The 23,487-nt window shown below is 50.3% G+C and overlaps 1 protein-coding gene across 16 annotated transcripts in view; it reads left to right on the top strand.

Annotated features, from left to right (window-relative positions):
- CLMN (calmin) overlaps nt 1-23,487 on the top strand; it is a 114,651-nt gene that overhangs the window by 56,431 nt on the left and 34,733 nt on the right. For all 16 annotated transcript variants that reach the window (XR_011533045.1, XR_011533044.1, XR_011533049.1 and 13 more), the window contains 2 exons: nt 17,914-17,975; nt 22,825-22,920. Coding sequence is in view for 9 of the 16 variants with exons in the window: in XM_070594294.1 (XP_070450395.1) it covers nt 17,914-17,975; nt 22,825-22,920 (158 nt within the window). In the remaining 7 variants the exon portion in view is untranslated. The remainder of the gene's footprint in view (nt 1-17,913; nt 17,976-22,824; nt 22,921-23,487) is intronic.

The raw sequence follows: 23,487 nt of genomic DNA, 5'->3' as shown, positions 1-23,487 counted from the left end.
GGGAGAGGTAAGCGCTGTGGGTCCCATTTTACAGATATGTAAACCGAGGCCCTGTGAAATCGAACCTGGAAAGCGTTCCACTTAGTCAGGCACAGGCTCCCTTCCTCTGTCCCCTTGTCCTTCCAATCTGAATGGTTGGGGTGACAGTGGGCCTGAAGCTCGGGAGGGTTTGCCTCAGGAAAGTTACCTGGAGTTCACCAAACTGCACAGGTTGAGGGGAGGGTCTCTGCACAAGATCATCCTCATTTCTGACCCCAACTACAGTTCCAGGGCTTCCCCAAACTGCCTCTCAAGTTGGATAATTCGTTAGGAAGACACAGAACTCACTGAGAGCTGTTATACTCCTGTCACCCTCCTGCCACCGACGTGTGACAATATGCACAGAGGGTTCCCCACTAGGGAAGCTTACGTGGGCTTCGGTGCCCAGAGTTTTTACTGGGGCTTCGTGACGTAGGCGTGGTTGACTGATTGATTGCCCACCTGGTTGAACTCAGTCTCTAGGCCGACTGATACTGTGTGACCCACAGCCCCCACCTGAAGTTGCGTGGTGGATCCTTCTGGCGTGCCAGCCCCACACAAGATCCTGTGTGGTCAGCCGCTGCCCTAAGCGAAGGCACTGCTCTCCCGGCTGTGACCTAGATTTACTCCCAGAAGCCAGGGCAAAGGCCAGACCTCTCTTTGGGCAGGGTCAGATTCTGCGCTGCTCCAAAGGGGTGGCAGGAACCGGCTGCGGCTGGTCTGATGAATTTCGATGTGCTCATTCAGGCATGGGGCTGGGGCTGTCCCCTCTGCGGTCCCCGCCGTGGGTCAGGTTCTGAGCCCTTTGTAAACACCAGCTCTCATTTCATCCTCATGGGGCTGCAGATGATCGCCCCACTTTACAGATGGGGACCGTGACGGGGAGCGCCCTGCCCACCATCCCAGAGCCAGAACGCCTGACTCCTTACCGTGGGCTGCGTTCATTTCTAAACTTTTTAAAAACATTAATAAGTTACTGCTCTACTTCAGATGGTCTGCTCAGGACCCCCTGGTGCTCCTTTGGTAATTTCCGGCCCCTCGGAGAAGCAAGGACCACCCTGAGTCCTCCGGTCTTGGGGCCAGACTCCGCGAGAGCTGGAAGGAAGAGGCGCAAAGCCATAAAGCAGCCTGGAGGGAAGTTAGTTTTCAATCAAGTCGGGCTTTGCCTTTCTAATCCTTCCCCTCTGCAGGGGCCGAGGCAGAAAACTCTCTGCGGGAGGAGACCCAAGGCCTGGCTGCAGCCGTTGGACCCGAGTTGAGAACCTGGACCTGCAGCTTTGAGAATAAGCAAAAGTAAAGGAATGTGTCTCAGAAAACCACCAGGCCTGGAAGGTTCCAGCTGCTCCTTATGAAAGAAGCAATTGAGTGGCGGGAGGAGGGGCCCTTCACCAACAAAGGCCCAGCAATTCTCTCTGTGACCCGCTGGCTGCAGGAATTAAGGGGGAGTTTGCCTAAGACATTTAGAATTCTTCTTTTTGTTTTTCCTACGTGATCCTGGGCACTAAGGTCTCTGAGCCTCAGTTTCCTCATCTGTGAAATGGAGATATTAATACCCACCTCACAAAGGCCCAGCACAGTTCACAGAACTTAATAAATATAGGTTCGTAGTTTTCACAGTCAAGGGTAAGAGATGACCTTGGTGGTTTCGACACCAGGTCCTCCTCGTTCTGTAATAATGAGTTCTAGATATAAAACTGAAGACATTCAGAATGGGACCAGTGGGGAACAAATGTGTTTTAAAGAGCGCGATGACTGCTTGATGGGGAGACAAGTCTCTTTACGACATCTCTGATTTTATAGGGTCGATCTGTGAGAATATGGGATTCATTTTACAGCTAGGATGTTCGGACTCCATCCATGAAACTGACGTCAAGTGCAGAGGCACTGAGCTTTTTCAGGGTGCAAGACGGCAGGTGCTGGTTTTATCATCATCGTCATCTAAGGACTAAGAAGATGGACATTGTCTTTGCCCCTTCAACACTCCCCACCCCCTTAGACACACACGAGGGTCACTATGTCCAGACGCCGAATGCCTACCCCAGATGGGAAATAAAAAGTGTGTTCAGGAAACCTAGAGGTTAGAGGGGGTGGTGGTTGGTTCCAGGTGGTCCCTGGAGCAGATTTCCCGTCTTGTCGTTAAGAACGAGCCCTCTCTTGATGCCTTTCCAAGATCTCACAGTCTCTGCCACTGTTTCTAATACCCGTTCTTCCCAATCAGCCCGCTGCTCCACCAGCCCACCCCTGACCCGCTCAGACATTTGGCTCGTCGTCTCTGAGGCTTTTGTCCAATCCTCCTGTGCGTCCAGAGGCCCCAAGCAATATCCAGTCTTTCGGAGCCCTCGCTTATGCCTTAATCTCTTCCAGTTGTTCATTCCTTGCACCCTGCGCTCAGAGACAGGCTTCCTGGCTTCACAGAGTGACCTCCAAGAGGGTTAATCTGCAGGGTTTTAGAACCTGGACGACACGTCCCCAGCTCTTCGTGATTTGTCATTGTTTCTCATTTCTCGCTTGGCCTCAGCAGCCGCCATTTACTGAACTTGGACGGTTTTTGGAGCAGCACTTAGATGTTATGGGGAACATAAAGGAGAGAGAAGACGTCACGGAGAGACCGTTGCCTGTCATTTGGCCGCTGGGCCATCCCGTCTTGAATCGTTTTCGTCTGGCTTCATGAAAGAGTGGAGGGGAAAGAGTTCTGTAGATTGCAAAGTGCTGTAGAAATGTAAGGGCCACCGCATCGAAGTGCTTGTTACCGAAGTATTTATAGCAGCCAAAACATTAAGACTAGCTGAACTGTCCAACAATAGGGTATGGTTGGGAAAGTGCGGAAGGGTGTATGATGAGTTTATAATAACAAGAGGACGCATATTGTATCAGTTAGGATTGTGTTGAGCTGCAAGTAACAAAAAAAAAACAGCTCACAGTGACTTCATCAAGGATGATTTATTTATGTCATACCATGAAGCCTAGAGATAAGCAGCCTGGGTCCAGTGCTGGGGCCCAGCGGGGCTGTCGAGGAACCAGCTGATTCCATTCCCTGCTCAGTCATTCTTAGCAGTGGTGGTTGTGATCCCCAGCTTCACAGCTCCATTAAAGGGGAAGGAAAAGGCGCACACCCTAGTGTCCTCTGCTCCCTTTTACAGAGCACTCCTGGAAACCCCAGCCCCTAACTTTCACTTCCACTTCTTTGGCTAAGCTTTGTCACGTGACTAGCTCTGCCTGCAAGGGAGGCTGGGAAATGATTAGTGTTAAACTAGGCAGATTGCTGACTCACAATTAGGATTCCATTAGTTGAGAAGAAGGCAAGAATGCCTCCTGGGGAGGCAGCCAGCAGTGTCTGCCAGTGTCTACCCCATTAGCTACTCAATATCCATACATACCTGCTTCATATCAGAACTCACCCACCTTCTTCCCAAGGAGAAAGTCACAAAGTTTCACTCTGTCACTGCAGCCAGGGCTCAACATCCAGGATTGTGAAGGGCTGTGCCAGTTTCCCTGTCAGGTTCGAATGTGTGTGGTTCCTTGTGTCTGTAAACTGAGACAGGTTATCTCTCTCCTCCCCCAACACAGCCAATACACAGTGATGGAGAAGGAGCAAGATAAATGATAATAATAATAGTAACAACAACCCCTACCATTCAGGAAAGGTGAGAAAAGATCCTGGGCAGGCAACCAGCGGTGCCCACCTCACAGAATACCACATTGCATCCATAATGTGGTCAGAATGATGTTCAAACAAGCAAGCAGAAATGAAAACATGTAGGAGGAAGAATGGAAGGAGATAAGCTGTCTTGGAATAATTTAATCCAAGTATATTATATTTTCCAATGTTTTCTGTTATACATATCTATTAATTTCATAAACAGAAAATTCCCATGTCAGCTCTTAGGTTTGTAAATATTTCCCCCGATGGTATTGAGGACAGAAGATCAGAAATATTGCACCATGCACAGGGTTGAGTACGTAGTAATTTTTTTAAGTAAAACTTAAAATTTCTTTCAAGTGTACGCACATAGTTAAAAAACAGTGAAACGTACCAATAAGCTTAGATACGAGTAGTAGTCTCCCGCCCCAGCTCTTCCGCCTCTGGGCCTGCCCCCACGGGGAGCCCTGTTACAGCTTTTCGACTCTGAAGGTGGAGTTCTTCCCCTGCAGAAGTTAGGGTTTAGTGCGGGAGAACTGACTGAAATCTGTGAGATTGCTCTCAACACAGCTGCCACCACATGCCTCCATCGCAGAGGGACTTGCCAAGGTGGCAGGCAGCGTTGCAGGAGGCAGTGACCTAAATTGGAAGGAGTAGGAATAGTTCTGCTAATGATGTCCATCCTGATTTACGGGCAAGTCTGTGAGTCGGCCGTCCCAGTCGAGGTCGTGGTCGGGAGGCAGTGTGCTGTAATGGTTAGGACACGGGCCGCCGTGTGACACCTGGCTCTGCTGATTCCGAGATGGGTGACCGAGCTTGCCCCTGCGTTGGTTAGTGCGTCTATAGAATGAGAATCAGGAATGTTTGAATTAAGGACTCTTCGTTGTTGTTTTTTAACAGTTGTTGATTTATTTAAATTCCCAATTTCTTCTTGCTGTAATTTGGGCATTTTCTATTTTTCTAGGAATTTCTTTTAGTTATGTTTTTGAACTTTCGGAATACACTTATTTTTAAAAGAATTTGAGTCGGGATCCATTAAAGGCCGTACGTGGCAATCCGTTGGTGTCTCTTAAGTCTTCTTGTCTTTTTTCATTTGCAGTTTGCTTGTTGAAGAAATTATGAGGATGCTTTTACTTTGAACCAGCAGAAACCCACCAGAGCGTGATTAAGCTAAAAAATTGCATTTACTTTAAGAAAAGAACAGGGGTGCCGCTGAATGCAAAGGCCAGGGTCCAGGGGCCTCAGGAACAGGCCGGAACCGAACTCTCCTTTGCATCCTTTCCCCCCTCCATCTTTCTCACCACATCTCTCATCTCTGTGTCTCTCTTTCTTAGTTCCTGGCTAAGCTTTTTGCTCTCCAGTCCACATGGCAGCAAATGGCCTCCATGCCACCCACTCCATTCAAGGGACCTGCCAGGTGGAGGCTGGAATATGTCCCATTCTGAATTCCCAAGAAGGGACTCAGGCTCCACCCTGATTCAGAGGCCGTGTTGTTGGTTTCCAGGGTCCCACTGCCCTCACCGCCTGCATCAATGGCCAGGGAGGGGCGTCCCCCTACAAGGGGTGCCCTGCAGAGCCCTCAGGGGGTGCACACCACAGGGACGGTCCCAGGCTCATAGGGTTGCCGGTCAGAGGAAGGAGCAGAGGCACGCACAGTGCGGGGCACGTAGTGAGCCAGAAATACACAGCAGCTTTAGCCACAAAAAGCAGACAGTCAGAAACCCTTAGGAGTCATGAAGATTACTTCCAGCACAATGGTGCCACGTGGCAGAGCACCCTTTTTCTTCCTGAGGGGCAGTCAGAAGCAGCACCCTACCTAGCCATTCATTTAAGCCAAGTGCCAAGATGCTTAACCTGGGCCAGACGTGGCCCTTGGCCACTGTGCACAGGTGGTGGTTGTTAGGGAGTCAGGCTTGTCCTCTGGGTACCTGCACCTGGATGCAGAAAATGGTGGCCTGGGAGAAATTCCGTCACGGTGGCTCAGTGCCCTGAACTGCCCCATGTAGGGACTTAGATTCCAGGTCAGACTGTCACCAGCAGAGCCGTAGTGACCCATCCCACCAGAGAGGAATATTCACAAGCCCCTCGGGCCAGCGCACCACAGAGCTGGTCCCTGTCCTGATGCCTGGGTATCTTCATGGGGCTTTCTTGGTTCAGTCCCGTGGGTTCCACCTGAGGTCGTGGCTCACATTAACAGCCTGAGCAACGCTGTGAGCAGGAACTGTGGAGGCCACAGGGGGCAGATACAGGAAGGGAGAAGCCCTCGTTTTTGTTCCTAGGGCCACGCTGGTGAGATTAGATTGACAGATCGGAGGTCATGGTCACAGCTGGGAAGTGAGTGATCCGGGCTGTATCAGAATGGGCATGGTGGTTTCAGAGGTCACATGCAGTGTGCCGACTGGTAGATGGATTTTCCATTCATTCATTCATTCATTCATTCAACAAGCATCTATACTTAGACACCAGGCACTGGAGCCGGCAGGGGTGACCACACCATACAAGACACACTGTTTACTTATGGATTTACTCATTCACGTGTTCATTCGTTCATTTATGATACCCCACCTTCTTGAATGAAAACATTTAAGGGGGCTTACCTGATCCATAAAATAGAGTTAAAAAGTATATAAGCAAAAGAATCTGGATCAAATAACATTTCTGTAAAAATGGAAGTCCGGGAAAAGTGAGTATTCCGATAGGCAGGCCACAGTCCCGCTCATTTGTTAACTTGGACTTCAAGTTTAAGCAAGAATTTCCTGACAGCAAAGTGAAAAAGGACATTCAGCTGGTTATGCGATTCCTGTGGCCCCCGAGGGGGAAACCTGACTGTTTACAATAGCCCCTGCCTTCTTGGCGAAGAGTCTGTTCGGGAATCTGTTAGCGATAGGATCTGTGCCTTCTGTGGGTAGACTAGTGTGTTTTCATCTCCTCTATAAATGTACGGGTTCATTTTCAAATACAAGTTCACCCCCGACAAGCCAGTGACAAGGCGCAGTTTCCTTAGCGTGGCTGGAGGAATGGGTGACGGCCATTTTCAAGGGAAGTCACAAAACCTTCTTCCAGCGCACCTGATTTTTCAGCAGCCTGAAAAACATCTACCAGGGCTTGCTAGTCAGAATCATCTGATGTAGAATATCTGTGTGTTTTTAGTTTTTCTCTAAAATGTTAAAGATTTGAAGAACTGGAAATGTTTGGCCTTTCAGCCCATTCCACTGTTGGGCAGCTCTGATGGCCTAGTTTCCTGATACCAAACCGAAACCCATCGTCTTCTATCTCCTAACTGTTGGTCCTCGTTGTACCCATGGAACTTTCCCCTTTTCCACAAGACAAGCTTTGAGATAACTGGAAGCCTGATTTTGGAGAGGTGCTGAGCGCCTCGTCCTGGGAGGCATTCAAGCAGACTGTGTGACTGCCTTTATTGGCAGTGTTGGATGGGAAGCCACCTCCAGTATTTAAGGGCCTCTCCAACCAGAAAACTGGATTGCCAAGTGCTCTGATAGACAGAATAACTCTGGGTTTTTTGTGGTAAATGGAAGAGATTATTCCCCCTGAACAAAAATTAATCTCCTGAAAAATTTTACATACAAGAAGCCCTGTTTTTCTTTTTTTTTTTCCAATCTGTTACCGATTTATACTTTACCAAAGAAGAAAAAAAGATCAAGGATGGGTGTTTGCGGTCATTTTTCTTCTCGGTGCTGCCTGGATTCTCCAGACACAGGGCACATTATTTAGTAGGAGATGAGGAGAGAGAAGAGGAGGTGACATGAGTTAACTTGATCTGGAAAAGGCCTATCGCTCAAAGAAGGAAAACAAAGGCAAGAATGACTTAAAAGTCTGGTTGCCCAAATGTGATTTTTTTTTTACAGTTTTCGTGATGGGAGGAGAAAATCCAAGTGGATTTCTCTGACTTGCAGGTACTGAGCACTCAATTTTCTCCTTCTTTTATTTCCCCCACACACACACCTGCTGCCCCATCGACACCACCACTGCTCTTTGATTTTCGGATGACGGTGAACAGTGCCAATAAACCCTGCTCCTGAAGCCTGACACTGAATTTTAGAAGTTGGGCTGTGAGGGGTACAGCCACCAGTAAGATCTCGAATGGCTGCTTAAGCCAGGCAGTGGGGCTGTGGAGGGTAGAGCAGGGATGGCAAACTGTGGCCCACCGCTTGTTTTTATAAATAAAGTTTTATTGGAACACAGCTGTGCCCGTTTATGTATTGTCTTGGCAGCTTTCCACCACAACCCCAGAGCTGACTGATGGCCAGAGACCACGTGACCCACAAACTCTAAAACACTTACCGTCTGGCCCTTCGTGGGAAAAATTTGCCAACTCTGACCTGGAGCAGTGGTTCTCCAACCCGGCTCCGTGTCAGAATCACCTGGGGAGTTTTAAAAATGCAGATACGTGGGCCCCGCCTCCAGGGGCTTAGAGTCAGTTAGTCTGGAGTGGAGCGCAGGCATCTCTGTTTTTTAAAGTTTCCCTAGCTGACTGTCGTGTGCAGCCAGGGTTGAGTTTACAGAACTGGAATTTGCCGTTTTCCAGGGTTTCCACCCAGTGACAATGATCTGACCTTGACCTGGATGTCAGAATGCAGTCCTTGAGGTCTGAACGTTGTGGTGTAAGGGGGACCTTGTAATGATAAAATCCGTCCAGTGACCCTGAGTTCTCGGTGTCCCTAAAGAGGGTTGAAGGTGAGCCACATTACCGTGAGGGTGCATGTGTCTGTGTGTCTGTGTGTGTGTGTGTACACACACGGGCATGCATGAGTGTATATTTGGATGGTTTGTGTAAGTAGATAACTTTTCTCTCTTTTCAAACAAATGCATTTCAAAAAGGAACCAGGGATGTGTGAAGCATTCCTATTTGTCACGTTGGCACAGCTCAGTCCCTCGGCTCCGGCTTAGGCAGCCTCTCATCTCTCGTGCTAATTAACGTGAAACTGTGGTGACACTTCCATCTCCAGGAGAATTTGGCACCTCTTCCCTTTCCCCCTCACAATTTCCAGTCCTTACCTCTCCTGCTCAGGGTAGGAACTTAAATTCACGCTGGTGTCACTTTTTGTTGGCAGGGAAAAGTTGTAAATGGGAATTTCACGGTTTGTCCCTCGCATTTAGGGCAAACATTAACCTCCTTGCCTGTCACTGTCTTCGTCTCCCGTGTGGATCCTGGTGCCTTCTGCCCCGCCCTGCAGCCGTCCGAAACACACTCTCTGTCTGCTGGCGAAAATGGCCAACTCGTCCCAGTTTGCCTGGGACTTCCCCAGTTTTAGTACTGAACATCCTGTGTCCTGGGAGCCCCCTCCGTCCTGGGCAGACTGGGGCAGTTGGTCACCCTAAAACTAGAGGTTCTCTCAGCTGATTGGCCTTTGCATGTACGTAAAAGCATTGGTACTTGAAGGGTACGTGTAGAATTTTATTAAAGAGAATGTGCTTAGCAATGCAAATTAAGGTCATTTGTATGAAGTTGAGTGTTTTTAGTTGCTTTTTTTAGAAAGAGCTGAAGCCAGAGCTCGAGCTGATTCTTCTTGTTAGGCCTGTTCAGCTCTGTTCCTAAAGGTCGGAGCACCAGGGCAGCCTTTCTTCTGCAGTTGAGGCAACCTGGGCGTGAGACAGATTCTTCAGGAAGGGTCTTCAGTGAGATCTTTGCTTTGAAGGGGTTCAGCCAGCCCAGCGTGGTGCCGGGGAGAGGGTCTTGGCGCATGGTGATGAGGCTCGATTCTTCTCTTGGCTGTACCGCCAGGTGCTGGGCGAGCCGCTTCCTTCTCTGAGACTCCGTTCCACGTGCGCCCAGGAAGCGCCATCCAGGTTGCCGTGAGATTAAATGGCGGATGTCCAGTGATTCTCACTGTGCCCGGAAGAGGCTTCTGGAATGTTTACTTCCTTCCCTCCTCCCTTCCTTCCTCGCACGGGGGGCCTGGTTCTCACTCAAGACAGGTATTAGCCACGGCGGACAAACGCTGTGACAACAACCCCCAGTTGCCTGTGGCTCAACTCAGTGAAGATGTGTTTGTCACTCACCCAATGGCCCAACAGTGGTTTTCCTCATGGGGTGTCTCTACTGGGTGATCCTCCTCCAAGGGGACACTCAGGAGTCCAGACTCCTTCCCTCTCCTGGCCTGTCTTCCTCTAGGTCCTTGGAGTCGCCTCCGTGTAGTGGTGACAAGGCATGGAGCATTGTACGGGCCTTGTCTGGAAGGGCCACGCCACGTTCCACCCACGTTCCATCGGCCAGAACTCAGGCATGTGGTGCCTACCACCTGCAAGGGAGGCTGGGAACTGTGGTTTGGCTCTGTGCCCGAGAGGAAAAGGAAACAGCATTTGGTGAACACATGGTAGTATCTGTCATAGGAAGCGTGAGTGCCTAATTCACTGGCCATGAGGACCCAGTGGAGATGTCACCCCCTAGAATGAACCTCTCTCTGTATTTCCACCAAAGCAGGATTCTACAACGAAGTTGTGATTAGTTTTACACAAAGAAGGGGTCTGGTTTTAAATGAGCTTAGCATAGACCAAGTTAAACCGATTTCTTTGTTGCAGGACTTATCAGAGGCTTTGATATACTGATCATAAATATCCATGAGGGGGGAAATATGCAATATTTCCCAGACTTATTGAATTCCTCTTTTGAGAGGTCTTTTCAAACTAGTACTCTGCAGAATGTGTTTTGGAAAACAGTGCTTTAGAAGTTATTCAAGGTAGTATTCAAAAGCCAGAACACTTTCACAAAAATACTGATATTAAAAAAATCAGCAAAATTCTTGGTTCACAATGGTGAGTTCAGTCCCTCAGAGATTGTGGAGACCAGGGGCCCATAAGGTGAGTCTTCATGGTATTTGAAGACAATATTTTTCTAATTCCCTTCCCTTCTTTCCTTCTTTCCTTCCCTTCCTCCTCTCTCTCTCTCCATCCTTCCTTTGGGAACCTGGCAAAGGAAGCCCATGGGGACAGGGCCCACATCTTATTATCTGAGGTTGAATATACTCATCAGTGTCTGCTACCTGGATGGGTGTATGAATGATGTGCACAGCACCACTTCAGTCTCTGTCTATCTCAGCTGGACACCTCCAGGCAGTCTGCCTGGGTTGGTCATGTCACCCTGCTCTACCCATCTGGGTGGATGTTACAATCGCTTTTCCTAAGCTTGGGTTTTTATGACTGGCTGGCGTCATCTGTCATAAATCAAGGTGGGCTGAGGTTTAGTATTGAAGTTAGAATCGCTCCCAGAAAACACTGGAGCGGGTTTATTTTTTATTTCAGTTACAGGCACCAGCCCTATATATATAAATATATAGCTTAAACTTAATTTGGTGTGTAATTGGGACTAGCTCTTTGGAGCCCTGGGTTATGTGTTTTGGAGCAGCTGAGAAGCAGGGGCACGCAGGGCAGGACGTGGTATGTTAATTGGTGGCCTCTGGGACCTGTGAGAGAATTGGGTCTAAGTCCCCAGTTAAAAGGGGCTTGGCAGTTTTGTTTGAGTCTCTACGGGCAGCATGGGGAGACCACCGGTTTGCACCGGCTCCAGCAGGTTATTCACACTTGGACTTGATGCCCGTCGGCGCATCCCCGGCCCGCACAAGGGACAAAGGAGAAGAGGCAGAGAGGAGTGGAGAGAGGGTGAGAGGGCGCTGCCAGCCCCGGCCTGCCGCTTCTCTGCACTTACTTGAGTAGTTGCATGCTGCTTGGCCTGTGGTCCCGAGGAGGGTTTTGCATTTTATTACCAAAGTCTCGATAAAAGGGACTTGGGTCAGACCAACCTTACGGGGAGGAAAAACAAAGGAAATTAAATGCAGAATCGCTGCTGGTGCAAACCCCATGGAGGCCTCAGCTTTAATACCACCAGTGCTGGGGGGCGGTGGGGGGAGCGGCCCCCGGGAGTCAGAACCGAAGGACATTGGCCTGGTGTTCCCGAAGCCTGGCCCCTCTCCTGTTTAAAAAGAAATTGCTGTTTAATTTGTTTCTGAGTTTTATTTCTCAAGTGAACCAGCATGGGGCCATGTAATGAGGTTGTGTTTCTGGGAGGTGTTGAAAGATGGAGAAAGGAGCAAAACCACCAGGCAGGGGCCCGCGCATCAGGACCGGGGGTGGGGGGGCGTCTTCTCCGAGAGTCCGGGGACTCCCAAGGGTCCAGCAGCCTCGAGGGCTGGAGGGGCAGGCGGGGGCCACCCGCGCGCCGGCGTCTCTGTGCACCACCCATGACGCGGTAAGTGCCCTTTGTGGTCTGGTGGCACCAGCTGGTGGGGCTGCCTCTGTGAGCAGAGAGAGAGAGAAGATGTGTCTCTGGGGTTTAAAGATCCCCAGGGGCCAGCACGAGCTGAGGAGTGAGGGGCATGGCTGACATGAGCCAAGGAGGACCCTTGGAATGGGAGGGAGTCAGAGCCATGGAGAAAAAGAATCTATTTCCAAGGAGGAGAATGGGTTTCCCAGACAGCGGAGGAGGTCAGCTCCGACAAGAATGGAAAAGCGTCTGTGAGCATCTCAGGAGGTTGCTGATGTGTAAGGTTGGGCAGGAGATTTCTGGACCAGGGAACCCCTGGAGCCTGTCACCAGCAGGGGGTGTGGCTGTCCCCTGGAGCCAAGATGGTCCTCTGTACAGCGCCCCGGTTGGCAGGAAACGATGCCTGAGGCACGGGAGCAGATACATGCCAGGGGCTTGCCCCCTGCAGAACAGGAGTAAAGGGTAAAAGTGCGGGGCCTCCTCTTGGACAGATGCGGGGGACTTCACCCTCGGTGACCTTCCCACCAGGGACAGGGCAAGCCCACCAGCTGTTGCCAGCCCCAGATGACCTTGCTGTCCTAGTTGTGGGTGTGTGACACCCCCCCACACACCCCACCAGGGTCCAGATGGGATGCACCCTGCCTTGTGGCCTCTGCCGCCCCCTCCCCAGCACGGACCCAGCTACAAGGAGCCAGGTGGCTTCCCCCAGCCTCCGTGGCTGCCAGGTGGCCTTGTATAGAGGAGCTGGGCTCTGTGAGGACTTGCTGAAGGAGAGCCGTCCGAAGGGCCAGTGTCTGTGTCCAGGAGGCGCCGTGAACGGTGAGAACGGATGAGTCTGTCTCCCGAGCTCCTTGGTGCACCCGGCACAGGGGCATCATCTTCTCATTTGGTGAAGGGAGGCGTTGTCTCCATGTTAACAGAGAAGAAGCTCAACCTCGGAAAAGTTCCCGAGCTCGTCCTAGGTTAGCAGTGCTAACAACGGGTGCATTTGTTAAGCACTTACGACATGCCCTGCCCTGGGCTAAGGTCTTGGCATGCCTAGAGATGAGCCATACTGCCCCATGTGCCTCCCTCCTTTCGCCCAGGCAGCGCTTTTGGAGCTGGAAACAGATGCTCCCAACTGCCCCGTCTGGATGGACGTCAGAGGATAAGGCCTCCCTGCGGGATTCTGGTTTGCGGTCCTCCTAGGTGAACTCTGACTCCCCTCTCAGGAGAATTGGAGCCCCCAACTCTATGAATTCAGCACTCCAGCCGTTATCAGGAGGGGCCCCCAGACAGAGAAGGAAAGGGAAGGACTTCTTTCTTGCCCGGTGCCGGTGAGCGATACCGTGCTTAATCATCACCGCAAGCCCGGGCGTCCTATCCCCGTCCACACCTGGTCTGCAGTGGAGCCCCTGTGCCTGGTCCAGACTGCCTGCTCTTTCCTCTACGCCAAGTGACATGCATTCTCCCACTGCATTCTCTACTGTGCCCACAGATGACCAAAGAATTGTGCCAACTGCCTCTTCCCACTAAGACCTGGCTTCTCAAACCATGAGCCGTCATCACCCGCCAAGCTGGTTAAATGCATACTCCCAGGTCCCAGAACGTGTGAGTCAGTAGGTCTTGGACGGGGTCCAGGAATTAGCATTTTAGCTCTCCCCCAGAGGCTCCTCCTGTTAGGGGTCCATGGTCGATGCTTTGAGAAACGCTGGATCACTTACTGATCACAGTGAAGTGGTGTACCTGCCTTAGCTCCGTGGGTGTGCCTGTTTGTCTGTGTGTGTGGTTCTGGAAGGATGGTCCATAAAATTTCAGTAGTGGTGATCTCCAGGTATAACGAGATTTCAAGAGATTTTAGATATAGTTCTCTTTTATAATGAGCATATAACTTTTATAAACAGATAAAGCCATCAAGCCTTTCTCATGGGTTCCTTTCTCATAGAGGAAATATTATATAGAAAGTAGGTTTGAGGGAAATGTGGACCAAGGGAAAGGAGGCCACAGGTGTAAATGCATCTGTTTTATCTCTGTGCCTCCCAACTCCTAAGCCGGCCACTGGTGGCCTGGAGAAGGGAGAAATGTCACACCTCCCATTTTCAAATTGTCTGTTCTTGGCAAAGCTGGGGCCAAAGTCTCGCCTGGGAGTTTGGGATGATGGAGTTGGGCCAGAAGGCTGGGCCTCCCTTTCTGTCTGCATCCCTAGAGTCCGGGGCCCGATGAGCTGCTCCTCCTCCTCCACGCTGCCCCTGCCTGCGGGCACCCTGGCCGGCCAGGCAGAGCCGGGATGGGGCTTTTATGGCGCTGTTATTACCCTCTTCTTGCTCAGGAAACCCACACGGGAGTCGGGGGCCCAAACACTCCGTGAGAAGGCCAGACCCTTCCAGGGAAATGGTTCCCTACACCTTTACAACGTGATAGGTGTGGTGGAAAAAAGCGGCCATGCGATTTATGGAAACTATATAAAGTTTATGGAGTCTTGGCAGGCCAGAAGTAGGAAAGGCCTGGGGGAGGGGGGTGGGCATCTGAAATGGAGAAGGAAGGCTGTGAAAGAGCGTCAGACGCCAGACAAAGTACCCCAAGTCCAGGGCGTGCTGTGTGACTGGGGGGCGGGGAAGTGGCCCTGATGGAACAGCTATTGGGGATCCCTTGTGGGGTGATCCCATTGCATCTTCACAGCATTCCTGTGCGGGAGGCACAGTCATCCTCATTCTCTAGAGGGGAGACTGAGGCAAAGGCACTTTGAAAGTCATGAGCTTGTGCAAGGTCGCACGGCTAATGGCGTGTGGCTCTCCGGTGGATGTTCTGGGGCAGGCTGAACTCTCAGTCTCTCTCTCCAGTGTATTGAGCCATGTGTCCCAGTTTCAGGGCCAGAAAACACTGTCTCCGTACCCTAGTTCAGTTTGGGACTCATCTGCTATTTGTGTTTTAGTCTCACGGTCCCCTGGTATCTTCAGTCATCACCTTCCCCTCTCATGGGTCAGCCTTGCTGTCGAAGCTGCTTGGTGCCCAGATTCGCCCACTGGCCTTGGCTGGGTTGGAAGGGAAGATACCCAGAGGATGGCTCTGGATCAGGGCAGAGGTAGCACGCTGTCTTTGCCTTCAGGAGCCCCTCCATGTCCCACTTCTACCATGGGATCCTCTTAGGGCCCCTGGAGGAATACCCCATGAGGTCTGAAATGTCTCCCTCCCATCCTGTCAGCCCCTGAAACGTCTAGTTCATTTCTTCTTGCATATGTGCCTTGTGGCATCCGTGTTTTTTCTCTCCTGCATGGCTGTGAATTCTTGAAGTGCAGATTCCATGAATACTTGGTTTTTCATCTCTGATTTTGCCTACAGGGTCTGGCATAGTCCCAGCAAAGAGTAGTCACTCAATGAGTATCAGCTGGGAGGATGGATGGACGACCCAATAGATGGATAGATGGATGAATGGACAGACAGACAGATGGATGGGTGGATGGATGGACAGATGGATGGATGGGGGACAGATGGACAGATGGGTTGGGTGGGTAGACAGACAGATGAGGCATATATAGACTAACGAACACCCACTTCCTCATTTACACCCTTCAACACCATTAAACTAACAGCCCAACCCACGTTCTCTCAGGCTTTCACTGAATGCACTTCTGTTTCAGGATACAAACTTTGCTCTCTCTGAAGCCATATGGAAAACCAGCCTGAGGGTTTGAATGTGTGTGTAAATACTTTACAATCCCCATAAACTTGTTTAAAGACAGGTGGGGGTGAAAATATAAACTGGGGCAGCCTTTTGGGAGGGCAATTTGGAAGTAGCTATTAACATTTTAAATGTGCCTACCACCGAGACCCAGCAGGTCCTCTGTCAGTTGTCAAGCGTGAGAACTATATTCGTACACTTGTGCACAAAGAACCGCGTGCCAGGCGCTCGTACGAGTATGTTTGTTGCTGCCCTGCTCATAACAGTGAAAAACTGGAAATAGCTGTGTCCGTCAACAGAGGGATGGTAACTGCGGAACATCTGTACTATGGAAAAAGCTGCAGAGGTGGAAAGATCTCTCTGATCTTCTGAGACTCTACAACAGATGCTCCCTCCCTACCTCATTTCCATCAACTTCTTTTCCTTTCTCCCACCTCTCCCTGCCCACCAAACACAGTTTCCTGGAATTAGATCTTTAATCCTTATAGCTACTTGCCAGTGACCTTCCCTTACAGAAAAGGAGGAAAATGAGAGAAAAGCAGTTCTGTGCATAATTACTGTCTGCTGGCTCTTCAATTAAAAAGATTGAAAGGCACAATATTAAACTTTGATTTATGGGCATCAGTCATAATGAGGCTGAGAGGGAAAAAGAGCTACAGTTGTTACAGAAAACGTAGCTTTTTTTCCTCCCCCAGGAGATAAATTGCCTCTCATTTTCTTATTGCTAAAGAAATGTGAAATGTTTTTAAGCCTATGTGATATGTTCTTCCAGTATGTTAAAATCCAGAACTTACTAATTCAGGAGTCATCTGGCTCCGACATTTCTAGGAAGCTTCCCGAGAGGGTAGCAGCTTGAAGCTGTAGGGGCGCTGCCACCGTTCACCAGCAACCAGACCCAGGGACTGGTGCTGCCACTCCATCGCGGAAACTCCCTCTGGGTCCCAGGGCACCAAGCCAGCTGATGTCCAGAGCTCAGGAGGGAGGGGGAAGAGCACAGAATCCAGTTCCAAGTCCCAACTTTGCTGCTTACTAACTATTCGGCCCTCAGTTTCTTCATCTGTAAATTAGGAACAGTAACCTTACTAATTGTGCGTTGGGCAAACGCCCCAGTTTTCCCATCTGAAGGATTTGAGAGGCCCTGCCTCCGAGGCTTGTAGTAAGGATTAAATCAGCGAATTCGTGTAAACTGCCTGGATGAGTAGCTGCCACATTGCAAGGGCTCGGTAAAGACTTTTTCAATCATTGTCATTACTATTGCAGATGCCTTTGTTGTAATTCAAAGAGCTGGAATTCAAACCCAGGCCTTCCATTTCCAGGGTGCTGGCTGATGGGGGGCACACAGACCTGGGGGTGATGTCCAGTGCTTCCTCTCTCCAGCTGGTACCCTGGGCAAGTCCTGGTCCCTCCCTGGGCACCGTTCTACTCATTTGTAAAATAATAGTTTCTACTTTGCAGACAGTGTTGTCAGGTTTAAAGATTAATGGAAACAAAATGTCCAGGACACAATTAGTGCTGGATAGATGGCAGTAACCCTCGAAAAGGAGAGGTCTTTCTTGAGAAGCCTGTTTGGTAAACGCTCTCCCCGGGGAGAAGGGATGTGTGTCTGGTTTCTGTCCTCTTTGCTCACCGGGGCTCTGCGGCGGACGCCTGCAGAACTCCGCCTTCCTGAAGGGCGCGAAGTGTCCCCTGGGTCTAAAATTAATAGCCACAAAGAAAAAGAAAAAGGGCAGCCGTTGTGCCAAGAACTGTGTTGAGCTTGACTTGCAGCAATGCAGGTATTTTTATGGCAACCTGGAAGTGAGCTTCTTATTTTCATGAGGCAGATCAGACATGGGGACAGGCAACTGGCACAAGGACACAAAGCTGGGAGATGACCAGGCTAGCAGTTTGACCTAGGACTGTCGAATTCTTTCTGCCACACTCTGGCACGTTCCAGAGCCCCCATCCCAATTCCCAGTCAGTGACCTCCCCTCCTCCTCGCCCCGTCTCACCTCCATCCCAGCTCCTCAGACCCATCACTGCCCAGCAGGTTGGCCACACCATCGCCTTGTGCTTTTACTGGTGTCTTCCCACCAGTGCTTCTTAAGCTGGAGAGTCAAATACTGAATGCTCGCATTAGGTTGTGTAGAACATTTTGTTCTGTGTGTCTGAATTCATGGGTATTTAATCTCTTTAAGATGCTCTGGGACCAGGCTGGGGAAAATGGATTCTGGGTGCCACGCAACCCCTTGCCATGCCCCTCTGGGAAGGGCCCCGTCCACACTTGGGACCCTGCAGGGCTTGGCCTGCCCTTCTCCTATAACCTCCCCTTGGGAAGAGGAGGGCGGGATTTTGCACACACTTCTTTTTGCCCAGCTCATGGCACTTCTTTGTTTTCAGTTGAGAGGGAAAATGTGCAGAAGAGGACCTTTACGCGATGGATAAATCTACATCTAGAGAAGGTAAGTGGGCCCTGGAGTTTCTAAGTGGTAGATTCGTCCGTAACTGAGTGTACAGTTCATTGTGCGCTGAGAAAGAAGTGATGGCTCTGTGTTGGTGGGGGGGGTGTTATGTTTTTTTCATTAATTCGTTTACACATCTACGGAGTGCGTTCTCCTTGCTGGGTGTCCAGCTTGGAGCTGGGAACATGGAGGTAAGACAAGACGTGGTTTTCTCCTCTTGGGGTTCTCAGTCTCGTTGGCGAAGAAGAGGTGTGTCTTTCAGTAGGAATAGATGAGCAAAAGTAGAAGACCTTCCTGGTTGGAAGAATCCAGACCTTTCTATGGGCAGGAGGCAGTTGCCCTCGGATGCAAACCCAGCGGGGTGGGAGGCGTCTTGAGGTCTAGTACTTGGATTGATTTATGCGAGAACTCCTGACGCCTCTCAGCAAGGCCAGGTGCCCTTGTAAATCACACAGCCTTGCTATTAATCAGCAGCATCCCCTGCCCCTTTTGGTGCATCGGTACCCTGCTTAGCGCACCGCACATCTCTTTTAGCCTCATGATGATTCTCGTTACCCCTCGTTCTGTTACAAATGAGCAAACAGAGGCTTCGAGAAGGTAGAAGGCTTCTGCAATCCACCACCTAGAAAGAGGCTCCTCCTGTGCCTTCTGCACATTCAGCTTCATGGCCCTTCTTTCCCCCTTTTCCTTTCTTGGTAACATTCTCGGGCCGGGCCATTTTGAATTGCATTTTGTCTATAAGCTTCTCGTGCATACACACCGTAAAACGAAAGCGCTCAACCACCTCGTCCTAAGAAGCGGACAGAATGATGAGTAGCAGAAAAGGGGCAGGGACCTGATAAACAGCTCGGAGGGAGAAATCTGAGCCACCTCGCGCACTGGGTTAGGCCCCAAGACAGGAAATATTCTAAGTTGCCCCGGGCTGGGGGAGGAGAGAGTCTTTCTCTCTTTAAAGGCTGCCGGATTTATCAGGATTCGTTTTACTCTCTGCATTTCTTCTTAAATTCCACTCCCTGGTTCTCCGAAGAGACCCAGTCCAGTCCTCTCATTTCTTTCTAAAGCTGGTAGTATTCAAGTACCCCACTTGAATTATTTTAGAAATATGTGTTTTACTCTCTCCTCTCCTCTTAAAAGGTACGGGAGTAACCATTGACTGTCCTTAGAGTTAACCCAAAAGAAAGGTTCTTAGGGGAAATCATCGTAATGGTTAGAAAGCAGAGAAAATAAATAAATGTGGTTTTTAGGATCTAGAGCTCCTGATCCAAATTCTCATTCACATAGGTTACCTTTAGGCCTGTAGTATTTCCCGAGCAGGCCCTGGACCACCCACACCTCTGTTCCCCACCCATCGAATGGGTTCCTTGGCTCAGGAGGTTCCTGAACTCTTTAGGTGAAAGTCTGTGTGTCATGGGTGAAGCATTATAAATCATTTGCCACTTGTTTTGACTATTGGTGCGTTTTGGCAGTGCTCATAAAGTGACATGTTATTTTTGGAAAAAAGGAAACCCGTTCCCCAAACCTGATTTCACTGAACTCCTAAATTGATGCCTGATGTGTGTCCGGGTAGCTGGAAATTCCTCCTGGTGGACAGAGTGTAGCCATGGCGTCTTTCTTTCTTTTTTTTTTTTTTTTAAATTAAAAAATAAATACAGCGAAGTGCAGAGGGTGACATAGCACATACCCACGCGCTCACTCACCCCCCTGAACCTCTGTCACCATTTCTCGTATCCGGGGTTTTCTCCTTGGCTGTGCCCCTCCTTTTTCTGGGCAGGTGGGTAGCACCCACTCTGAAGACAAATCAGATAGCACCTGAAACTGATGCCTAATATAAACAGGGCAAAATTAACAGCCGTGTTTCCAACCTTGAGACTCTCAAGAACCCCCTTTCATGTAAAGGAAACCCAGGAACGCCTTGGGGAATTGGGCTTAACTGCAATTTGAAGGCTGTCAGAAATATTTACTGAGTCTCTGGCTTCTGGAAAAATTCCTTAATTCACCCAAGGCATTAGATCACGAAGAAAGCCCTGGGGGTTCTGTTTATTTGGCCATACCAATCTCGTGAAGCCCGCGGAAGGCTGGGGCCCGGAGAGTGTTTTCACTGGAGCCATTTCAATTTCTCCTCCTGCCATCTCGCAGGATGGACTCCAGCCAAGGCCCCGTGTGCTGCTGCCGCGGCGGCTCTTACAGACACTGTCAATGGAAATTATTCTCCAGCTTGAATGCAGAAGCAGGGCTTGGCCACGGTCGGGGCTGGTCACTGGGAATTTTGTTAGTCCATCGATCAGGGGGTGTTTTGTTCGGGTCTCACGGTTTCTGCCTCGCATTAACAGGAATAACATTTCCGTAAGAGGCTCTGTAACCTGACGCCGGCAGCCCGGGAGGAATGCACCCGAGAAGCTGCGGGAGTTTGCAGAGAAAATAGTTTGCCTTTTGGTTCAAAGTCTCTGCTGTCCTTGAAGCAGAGCCCTCTTCTGTGCACCTGTGGGTGGAACTGCCCCGTATTTTGACTCACGGGGGGTCGGGAGCTCACGTGTAAGGAGTAAGGAAATGCCACCTTCCTTAATAAGAAAAGAAAACACAGACCCTCAAGGCTCTCACGGGGAGGAGGCCTTCCTGGAGGAAGAGGGTGCCGGGGCCACAGCTCCACCGTGTTTCCAAGATTTTCCTTACTCTGGCCTTTCTTTCCTTTTCCTGGCTCTCTGGCTGGTTACAGTTGCCGCCACCCCCATGCGTCCTGTCTCCTATGTGAACACCTCCTTCCATTGTACCCAGGAGCAGAGTGAGCACCCAGCTCAACTGTTGTAATGTTGCCAAAGGCCCCAGTTCCAAAAGCTAAACAGAGAATTCATGCCGGGGTCAGGGCTCATTAAAAATGCACGTTTCAGGACCCTGTTCCCTGAGAATCTGGGGCAGCAGGCGCTAACCTTACTGCATTCAGGAGTTATTATCAAACTTGTTTAGTCAACAGAGAGCTTTCTTCAAGCAAAGTCTTACCTAGAACCCTAAATAAAGGCCGATAAGAGCTGAGCCTCTGATAAGTGGGTACAGTGCCCCCATGGGGTGCCCTGAAGCCGCTCTGCTGACGCCTAGGGTTCCGGGAAACAGTTTGCAAATCCCTTCATTGGAGCATCTGACTATAAGTTACCGCCAGCCCCACGGACCCCAGGCTGCATCCGGCCAAGCTCTCGTTGGACCCCGTGTTGGACGGCACAGCATCGGGTCACCTAGACTGTGGATCTCTCCAGGTCAAGCTCAGAGAGGAAAGCTGGGGTCCTCCTTCCCACGCAGGCCTTCTCCATGCTCCGGATCCTGTGTGGAGAGTTCTCTTTTCCCCTGGGAAGAGGGGAGAGCCCGGGTGAACTGGGGCTGCCACTGAATGACCCGGGGAACCCAGAACAAGAAGCAAGTGGGGCCGAGAGAGGGTAATTCAAGAGCCGTTCCATGAGGAGGGCCAGCTGAGGACATCCCCCTTGCACATCTCCAGCTGGGAGGTGTACAGCCCCTGGATGCAATGCCTTACTAGAGAGGGCCCCCCAAGACTCGGCAGAAACCAGCTTAATAGTAAGCTGGTTTTACTGATGCTGTTAATCTGGGAAGGTGCTATTAATCTGTGGCAGACACTTTACCTGCATGATCCCATTCCATTTTGGCCTCTATCCTCTGGGACCTTGCATATGAAGACTCTCAGGCCCAGGGAGGTTAAGGAAAACCACCAAGGGCAAGTCCCTGTTGAGGGCAGACGCTGGATTTGAACTCAGTCGTGTTGCTTCTCTCGGAACAGGTGAAAGGTGCGTCTTGAGACAACATTGGTTCATCTCAAGAATCTTGGATTTGTGGAGGAACAGAGGGAGTGGCATTCAGCTGATTAACTTTTTTATACAATTTTAATTAGTTTGATTTGTTAGAAAGAGCATGTGTTGCTTTGATAGCTAAACATGGAAATGTGTATGAGCTTGTACATATAAATGAGCCTCTCAACCTTTGAGTTCCCGACGGACCTACACGCTTGGGGGTGGAAGGAATTCTCTCCCGCTCCCGACCATCAGCCGTTCAGTGGGCCCGCTGTGTGTCCATCCACCCTCCACTCCCTCTCAAGTCACTCACAGCAGCCACCCACCTGGCTTCCTCTGCTGAGGGCCCCACCTCCAAACCTGGACCAAATATTGATGAAGTGACAACAGGCACCTCAGGCAGGCGCACCCGTGGAGACTGAGCAGGTCCTGAAGGTGGGGGGCCCTGCCAACACCCCAACTGAGGCCCAGAGGGTCACTGACCATGGTCACGTCATCACGGTGGGATCCAGGCTGCCCTTGTGTTCACCCCATGTGTCCTGGCGAGGAAGCAGGACTGTACCAGAGAGGTGACTTGACCGAACACTGGGCATGCCACCCAGCCTCTTGGAACCTGTTTCCCCAAATCTGAGGTGAAGGGCTTGCACTAGCTAGCTTCCTGTGAGCCCTGCTTCTAGAATTATTTTACTCTGTGGAAGGCTGTAACCAAGACATGCATTTCTTTCTCTCCTCAAGGAGGAATGTGGATGTAATCTACTTTGGGGGTCTGATATCCCAGATTAGAAGGGTCCCCACGGGTCTCTTGTTCAGTTGGCTGCCTGACGCTGAGTCCCACCCGTCCCCCCACCCCCACCCCCCGGCCGCACTCCAGCTCACCTCCCGCCCGGCACCACCTTCAGGCACATGGGCTCACTCCCTCCTCAGGCGGGCCTTGCTGCCCGGCTGTAGGTGGGTCTGGAAGTCTGGACACTTTGTCTTGAGTGAAACCTGCAGCCCTGAAGTTCTTGTGTGGATGCCACAGGTCACTAATCAGCTGCTTTCTTCACCTTCTTCCACAGTGCGACCCACCTCTGGAAGTGAAAGATCTGTTCATTGATATACAAGATGGCAAAATCCTAATGGCTTTGTTAGAAGTCCTGTCTGGGCGAAATCTGGTACGTACGTCATAGAAGCGTCGGGAGGAAATAAGATGCGAAGGAGAACAGTGCTGAAGGTTTCTTTCCAATACTGATCTATGTGCGTGTACACATTCCTGGCCATAAGTAAGTCCTGTGGCAGGAAACCTGGCAGGTGACATTCCTTTCCCAGGGACTAAGAGTGATATTGTGGGTAACTAAGCAGTATCTTTCTTTTTTCTTTTTTAGCAAATGTACTTTAGTAAGTAAGTAAATAAGTAAATAAATGCTCAGTCTTTTCTGAGTCCTTTAAGGCTATAGATGGGAACGAGATCATTAAAGTTTAGCTCACCAGTGATTTTATTAATTAGAATGATAGCTAAGAATCAGGAAGATGGAGGAGAAAGACCTCATGCCAACCAAATTCTATTATCCATCCCGAAGCGAAATCTAGAACTGCTGGCTTCTAGAACCCTCTTATAAGTATGACTGAAGTTGAATTGAAGCAGCTGGTCTTGAGGTTCATGAGTGGGAATGAATCCCACTTTGGCTCCTTGCAGACGTCCCCCTGTTGCGTGTGTCTGCTGTGTGCAGTTCGGTCCTCTT

This window comes from Equus przewalskii, chromosome 25 (genome assembly GCF_037783145.1).
Source record: "Equus przewalskii isolate Varuska chromosome 25, EquPr2, whole genome shotgun sequence".
Lineage (NCBI taxonomy): Eukaryota > Metazoa > Chordata > Mammalia > Perissodactyla > Equidae > Equus > Equus przewalskii.
The sequence above is the reverse complement of the archived record's forward strand: the minus strand, read 5'-3'. Positions and strand labels throughout refer to the sequence as shown.